We start from the raw sequence: 8452 nt of genomic DNA on the forward strand, positions 1-8452 counted from the left end.
CCGATTCCCGTGAATTTAGTCGGAGACAGGAGAGCCCGTTTTCCCGTTCTCCGTTACCAGTGCCGTGAGGAGGGCGATGGGTTTGTATCCCACTCCTGACACCAGTGTTGCGGATTCGCGCCCGCCGGCGTGCTGACGGCCACGTAACTCGAATCGCGGAACGTCGCCCACCGGACGGACAATCCAGTCGTGACCCTCTCGGACTAACGCCGGGAACCAGTCACGGGTGGACCTTTCGGTCTCACCGTGATCGTGCCAATCGGCCCCCGCGTGGGATAGGGTTGCTCGCCAAATTCGACCTACCTAAGTACCCACACGGAGGGTAGACCGGGCGATCGCACCTCGCCGCAGGTCGACTTCGGACACGGGCCACTTAAGCGACCCATTCCGTACTACCGGGATAACCGAGCGGTGTTATTCGTCGGCCTCGACGGTTCGATTAATTATCGGGCGTCTTAGCCCACGACCAACCCTTTACGTGAAGCAAGATGGGGATTCAATGAAAGAAATGACGAAGCGAAGCGGGAAAACAGTTCAACAATAAGCACATTTATTTCGCGATGAACGGAAAGCACACATATACAATTCCACCAAAAGCACATGTAATAGAAGAAGACAATGCAATATTACACAAAAAGCAAATGCAACAATGCAGATCTAACCGACTACCGGGCACACGGCAACACTTATACAATTTTACTTCACAGACGGCGCCGACAACACATATTCCCAAAGCAAAAGAAAAGAGAACCACTCTCCAGGATGAGGGGGGTAGGCGGGCCTGGGGCCGAGACCGTGTCGGGCCTACCCGTCTGATGATGAGACGCGGAGCGGCGGTGGTGCCTCAACTCCGCGGGCCTCGCGGACAGTGTCTGGTAGGGGGTGGGAAGGGGGCCCCCTTTGTCGCACTATCTCAGCGCGGGGGGAAACAGGAGGGGGTTGCTGATGCTCGGGGAAAGGAGGATATAACACTGTCTCGGGTCCCGCGGCGAGCGTCTCCTCCTCCACCTCGGTCGCGTTGCTGGCCTCTCCCTGTGCCGCTCCCGGCACCGACGCGAGCACCCCCTCGTCCGCCTTCGCCGCCGTCACCTCTCCACAGCTCCGTCCTCTTCACTCCGACTAGTACCACTTCTTTCCAGCTCCACCGACGACTCTCTTGAATTCCGCACACTCTCAACCCTCCACTTCCAACTGAACTCTTTCTCCACTTGTCTGACGAACGCAGTCGTTTTTATAAGCCCCGTGGCTTCGCTCTTTTACCCTTGACCCTTTGCCTCCGATCCTTCACCTGGCTCCCCATTGGCCCGAGGAAAAGTGGGCGTGAATGCTTTTTGATCCATGAATTTGCATATAGCGACCGCCCTGGAGGCGGGGCCAAATCGCCCCTCGCTCACCGATTGGACGGAACAAAAGTGGGCGTGAGTCGTTTTTGATCCGTTTTTCTGCGGAAAGTCCGTGATGTTTTTGAACACGCTGCTCGGTGCGCGCCCCGCACGAGTCCAGCATTGGTGCCCACGAGTGGCGCAAGATGACGGTGATGCGATGGTGGCGAGTTGTGACGGTAAAGGTCGTGGCGGTTGTGGTGAAGCGGCGTTGTGGTTCGTGGTTGTTGTTGTGAAGCGGCGTTGTGGTTGGTGGTTGTTGTTGTGATGGCCGCGTTGTGGTTGGTGGTTGTTGTGTGATGGCTGTTGAGACGTGGTTGGTGGTGGTAATAATGGCGGCTGGTCCAAAATAAAGATAGTAAAAGAAAAACGGCTATCCTGAAGAGTCGCAGCCCTCATGAATGACATTTATTCCCTCTAGACAACGGGTTTGGGCCTAACTACACATATATTTACCGAGATATCTCACCTAAGGGACCTGAATGGTGGTTTGCGAATTTGGTCAACCACAACAATATATATATATATACATATATATATATATATATATATATATATATATATATATATATATATATATATATATATATATATATATATATACATATATATATATATATATATATATATATATATATATATATATATATATATATATATATATATATATATATATGCTATATATATATATATATATATATATATATATATATATATATATATATATGCTGTATATATATATATATATATATATATATATATATATATATATATATATATATATATATATATATATATATATATAATCTTTTTTTATTTTAGAGAAAAAGACGTAACATAACAGCCAAAACAGGATGCAAAACATGCATGTACGGGGCGGAGAAGTTGTACACAGAGTATGCTTGGGGTGGACTCTGGATATAGAAGGAAACTCCAAGGAGGGAAAACTGAAAAATTGGAAGGAGGAGGGATTTGGGTCAGGTTAAAGAGGGTATAAAAGATGAATGGGTTTGGATTGGGGATGATCTGAGATGGTGGTGAACAGCTGTCTTGAAGACCTGGAGGGAAGAGTGAGATTGGAAAGAATGTGGAAGTTGATTCCACAGGTGGGAAAAAGGAGGAACGAATTAGTAGAGGTGAGCAGTGATGCTGGAATTGGGTAGTTTAACCAGAAGAGAGTTGATTGTATACCTTATTGGCCCTGCAGAAACCTGGTAGGGTCAAAGTACGGAAAGAGCAGAGGGTGCAAGACCAGGAAGGAAGCGGTAGAAGACAGAGAGACAACTGACCTGTCTGCAATGGTTAAGTGATCGGCCCATAGACTCTGCTTCATCGTGAGAGATTCCAATAATGTCAAAGGCCTTGGTTTCCACAGCGTCGAGCTGAGGAAGATGTGAGGCAGGAGAGCTATCCCAGAGGGGAGAGCAGTACCACGTCAAGCTGTGGATGAAAACCTTGTAGGTGGATAGTTCAAGAGGGTTAAGGAAGGACTTTGTCGACAGAGGATGCCCAGTCGGTGACTGGCTTTGGATGCCAACTTTGAAATGTAGTTTGCCCAAGAAAGATCATGGCTGATAGTGACATTCTTGTCTGACATTGAGGGTGTCCATCCATTGTTGGGTAAGTTGAATTAGCATGTCTAAGGTAGAGTGGCCTGGTCTGAATCCAAATTGATGATCTGAGAGTAGGTTGTTGGAGAAAAGGAAGGATTTCATATGAACTGTGATGACAGATTCCATGACCTTGCTGATGATTGGAAGTAAGCTGATAGGTCTGTCATAAAGGGGATCCGTTTTTGCACCTTTTATGTAATTCAGTGATGATGGCTGATTTCCCAGCATATGGAAGATGACCTCATGCAAATGATGGGGTGAAAAGGGCAGAGATAGGATGTGCAAGAGAAGCAGAGCAGGTCTTTGGGATATACGAGCTGTTGCCGTCGGGTCCAGTCGCAAAGTCAGAGTCAAGGGTTGAAAGAACCTCAGTAACCATACACAGCCGTTGGGTCAAATGGAACAGTCCAGAGCTGACCATGCTCCTCGCAGATATGTTTTTTGTCACCATTAAGGTTTATCCATGCATTTACACGATCGCAAACCTTCTGCCAACTATTCTCAGAGAAACTGACAATTGTTGAATGATCTTTGAGACAAAGTTGCACTAAACAGATGAATTTTTTTTGACGAAGTGACCACGTGTGTTGCATTGCTGAGCGCTACCATTTTGTCTGACTATCGATGTTCCCCCATTCCACCACCGGGAGAATGTGTGCGGCAAATTTGAACGGTTGTGACACTGTACAATTTTGTCAACTTCAGAGTAAAATTCCTGCTAAAGTTTTGGAAGTGCCATCAATTTGATTTGTGGTCTACAGTGTTTATAATGTAACATTACATTGAAATTAAGTAGTTCCTCGATAATGGTCACAAAACTGAATGATAGAGATGAGTGGCCCACATCCTATTTTGCCAAATTTTAAATCTGACTTCAAAATTCTTTAATGGGCTGACTTTCTTAAATTTTCTTAAAGGCAAGATCAAACTTTGTGTCTCGTGTCCTTATTGATGTAACCTTTTGATTGCTTTGATTGAACTGATGAATATGCACTGCTGAGGGTCAGGTTTGTATCCAAGCTTCTTATTGCCCTGTGCGGTAGAGCAAGGAAGAGGAGATTTCCCGTGGTTATTCCATTTCCTCACCATCATTGCTGCCAGCAGCTGCAGAGCAGCTTGAGAGCTTTCACTTAGCACGTGAGGCCTGGGATATCCTGCACTCTCAGCCAGCATATGAGAAAGGTATTGTTACGTGGAAAAGGGGAGTAGGAGTGGGGAGTTCCAGGGATGGAATGTGGAATTGCATAGACGCTTCGATGGACTCCTTTATTCCGGATCTGTCGGGTAAATCTCATAGAACCATGTGCACCGAGGAGGTGGCGATTTGTAATCTTAAAACAGTCTGTTTCGTGATTTATTTGTCGTGTCTTGTCCCTCCATATCCCCGTATTGCATTTGTTATAAAATCTTTATTTCTAAGACCGGGCGAGTCATACCAAATACTTTATAAATGGTACGTGCTGCTTCCTTGCTTGACGTTCACCATTTAAAAGGACACAGCATGGACAATCCTCATGGGGAGGAGGAACTCCCTCCTTGGGAAATACCCTACTGAGTGTAGTGAGGATTGTTGTGATGTCACTGGTACCCAGAGTACCCTGGGATGTGACTGCACTTTCCCCAGGCTCTGTGTGTGTGTGTGTGTGTGTGTGTGTGTGTGTGTGTGTGTGTGTGTGTGTGTGTGTGTGTGTGTGTGTGTGTGTGTGTGTGTGTGTGTGTGTTACCCCTGTGTTGTCCCTTGTTCTCTGTCTCCCCTGCTCCATAGTGTTTTTGCTCTTTTCATGCCTCCCTCCCCCTCCTCTTGTCTCTTCCCCTCCCCACCACTCCTGAGTTAGAGAGAGGGAGAGAAGAGCACTTTTGGCAGTATTCGGTACGTTCTTTCTGCTTTGGGCGGTGGCCGTACCGATATACTGTTGTGCACAATTCGTTTATCGCGTTTATTTATTATTTTTTTCTGTATTCATTTTACCTTTTCCTTCCGTTTAAATTGTTCTCGTTTTCTTTTGCGAAGTTGAAGTTCGAACGGTGTTCGCCAATTTATTTTTATACACCCGGCCATTGAAGCGTCATGGCAGATCAAAGTTTGCGGCATGCTTCGTTTGAAGCACTAACCTGGAAACACGGGATGGTATGCGTTCCTCCGTCGGAGAGCAACATGGAGAAGTCAAATTGTTGCTGTCTGTGAGATCGTCGGGATTGAAAATGTAAAGACGTTTTCCCGTATGAACAAACAAATTGTTTTTTTCCATTTCTGAAGTCCTGATGGTTGCCCAAGTCATCGAGCATGGATTTTTTTTGACCCTGATATTTATGTTTCCTTTTCCCCTCTGGATAACTCTGCAAAAAAAGTTGTGATCTCAAATTTATCACCTTTCGTTAAAAGCGACCAAATTGTAATCCAATTAAAAAGATACGGTGCGGTTGTTATCTCCATTAACAATCATTCCGTTTGGTAGTCAGAATCATAAGTTTAAACACATCATGTCGTTTCGTCGGATTGTATACATGATCTTGCCACCAGGTGTTTCAGGGTTCCAGGCAATCCTTCCCTTTAAAATCGAGGGACAGACATATATGGGTTATGCCAATACAGAAACCCTTGTGTGTTATGGTTGTGGTGAATTTGGCTAGTGTGTGGTGTGTATGGTTGTGGTGAAACGTCATCCAGCGAGTGCAGGGCCTTTGTCCACACTTCTAGCCTGGTGTTGGCTTTGTGGTTAGGGTGGCGGCTTGGGATCCTAGGGTCCTGAGTTCAAGCCCCGTTGGCCGCTGAATTAATATACACCAGGAGGTTGACTCAGCCTGTCATCCTTCCGAGGTCGGCACAATGAGTACCAGTGTACTGGTAAGGGGGACACTGCATCAGTGGCATAGCCGCGTCCCAACCAATGATGCAACCAGCAGCCACAGGCTGCACTAGATAGAGAGAGTCCACACTTCTCTCAATATGATATTGGTAATGTTTGGCGACTGCAGCACGGGAACGCTCAGCAATTTACCTGGTGCCGTTTCCTGTTAAATAACTTGTTGCTTGCAACGCTTGATAAATTTTACATCAGTCTCTCTGTTTTTTTAAACCGTGTAAGTTTTACTCATGTCATGCCTTCTGGTTTTTCCGACCATTTTAAAATTAAAATGTGTCTTTCTTTTCCCAGCCCTCAGAGGCATACTTCTCATTGATCCTTTAATACCTCTCTTTTAAATGATTCCTTTTTAAGTCATCTTTTCGAGCATGACCTAATAATATGGGTGTCGATGTCCTTCAATCCGTCCGTCCGTCCGTTCACAATGAAGTTGAAGCATGAGATCTGGTCATTAGTGATCCTGATAGAGGTCGATGAGACGTACACGATGGTATGACTTTCAAGGTCACCGCAGGTCAAGGTCATGAGGCCTTTGAAGTTGTGAAAATGACGATTTTCAAATTCTATCTCCTACATTTCTCAAGCGATCTTGAATTTGATTGTGGCATATGAATGTATGGGACAGTATCTAAATTTGGTCGGGACAGATTTTCGAATTTCGCTTTCATTTTCACATCGCGTGACTTCAAAGTTTGCAAAAACTGCCCTACCTTCAGGAGGCTATATATTCTCTACTGGGCCTGGTAAAAAATTAGTGAATGGTGTCATTGCATAGCAGAAGTACATTTATACATTTTCCGCCGAAGGTGAAAAGTTTCAAAACCCGAAATGTAAACGTCGGCATTTATTTTCAAAATATAATTTCGTGCGCGTACGTGCGCCAAAATGCCGAGTCACCTTTAACCAAACTGCGCAGTTCGAGCTGCGCAATAGAACTGCGCAGTAGTCTTCGGTCATGACTGAACATTGAGAACTTGTGGTATTATGGAGATGACCGTCACCCCCACACGGGGGTAATTTTTATTAAAGTTACCCTTTAAACAATTTTGACTTTGATTTCAACAGTCAGGAAACGATTTCACAAATCTTTGTCAATGGTGGGATTACGTAAAAGCACAAATCTGGTCTTCTGTAGGCAATATAGGAATAACTTCACAAATGTAAAGCAAGGCAGAATATGCATTTTAAAGAAAGAAATCCTTAATTTACAAGGTAGCATGATTAATATTGATAAGGATGGACGATGCCAGCGGCTTTACGAGAAACAAGCCCTATTGGATTGTTTCACTTAAGAAGATGCTCTTGGAGTGCAAACTCTACTTCGAGTTAAAGGTCTTAGTCCAAGAGCATTAGGTCAAAATAGGCCCTAACCTGGACATTTTTGGTAACAAGCTGATTTTTTTCAGGATAGGTCCAGGAATGTGTGTGAAATAACATACTAAAAGTCCTCATGAATCCTCCTTGAGCGTTTTCCGCAATCCAAGATGGCGTCTAAAATGGCCGCCTCTTCTGTTTTTCTCATAACTTTGCAAGCAGGTTTCCCCAAAACACACTTTAAATGTCTACATATATGTTTTGAAGTATGAGGAACTCATTAGAATACATCTTAAGAGATGCTGAAGCACGCAAGCTGTACATCCTAAAACACTATGGAGCTTAATCAACGGTGGTGTTTGATGGATATGGAAGCGCAACTTCGACAAAGGTAGCTGAGCAGAAACGAAGAGCTCAGAAGTGTACCTCTAGTGACATCATATTTGAAGATGATATGCCAACCACCACAACCCAAGCAGCTTTCTTAGCCAACGGCAACAATAAGGCGAGACTTGTACAAACTCGACGTGACAAAATGCTCATGGCTGGAGTATGTGTCAAGCAGGCAGAAGCAGACGCCGACACCCTGATTGTCTCCACAGCACTAGCACTGGCAGAGTCAGAACATGTGCTAGTTGCTGTCGTTGGTACGGACACAGACTTACTGGTAATGCTAGTTGCTCGGGCAACCTCTTCCACAGATGTGTACATGCTATGCCGCAGTAATCCTGTCACGGTCTTCAACATTCATGAGATTCAGCATGCCATAGGGGACACAAGAAATCACTTGATGTTTCTTCATGCTGTGACGGGATGTGACACTGTCTCTGCGATCTATCGTCAGGGCAAGCGTAAAGCTTTCAACATGGTGCACAAGAAGCGGGACTACGACTTGCTGATACCTTCACAAACAGTGGAAGCACCCATGACGAGGTGGAAAAAGCTGGGGAAGGCTTCATTCTTAAGCTTTATGGAGCCAGCAGTTTTGAATCTCTTGATGACTACCGTCACATCGCATACAAACGGGCAATCGGTCGCAGTTCCCTGAGTTCATCCTTTCAGCTAGAAAGTCTACCTCTAACTAGTGCTGCAGCAAAGCAACATTCATATCGCGCCTATCTTACCGTCCAGGAATGGATGGGTAACTCCTTATCTCCAACAGAATGGGGCTGGCGATTTCAGGACGGGACTCTTACCCCGGTAGAAACAGACATTGCTGTTGCACCCGACACCTTGCTGAACATGGTGGCATGTGGGTGTAAACCAGATGGTTGCAGAA

General features: G+C 45.2%; 1 protein-coding gene across 7 annotated transcripts in view; it reads left to right on the plus strand.

Moving 5' to 3' along the window:
- Positions 1–8452, plus strand: part of INTS10 (integrator complex subunit 10) — a 114617-nt gene that overhangs the window by 69632 nt on the left and 36533 nt on the right. For all 7 annotated transcript variants that reach the window (XM_085855641.1, XM_085855643.1, XM_085855644.1 and 4 more), the window contains one exon: positions 4039–4177. In XM_085855641.1, the coding sequence (XP_085711767.1) occupies positions 4039–4177 (139 nt within the window). The remainder of the gene's footprint in view (positions 1–4038; positions 4178–8452) is intronic.

The sequence above is a fragment of the Eptatretus burgeri genome, chromosome 14 (assembly GCF_056783735.1).
Source record: "Eptatretus burgeri isolate ZD-2024b chromosome 14, Ebu_testis_v1, whole genome shotgun sequence".
NCBI lineage: Eukaryota > Metazoa > Chordata > Myxini > Myxiniformes > Myxinidae > Eptatretus > Eptatretus burgeri.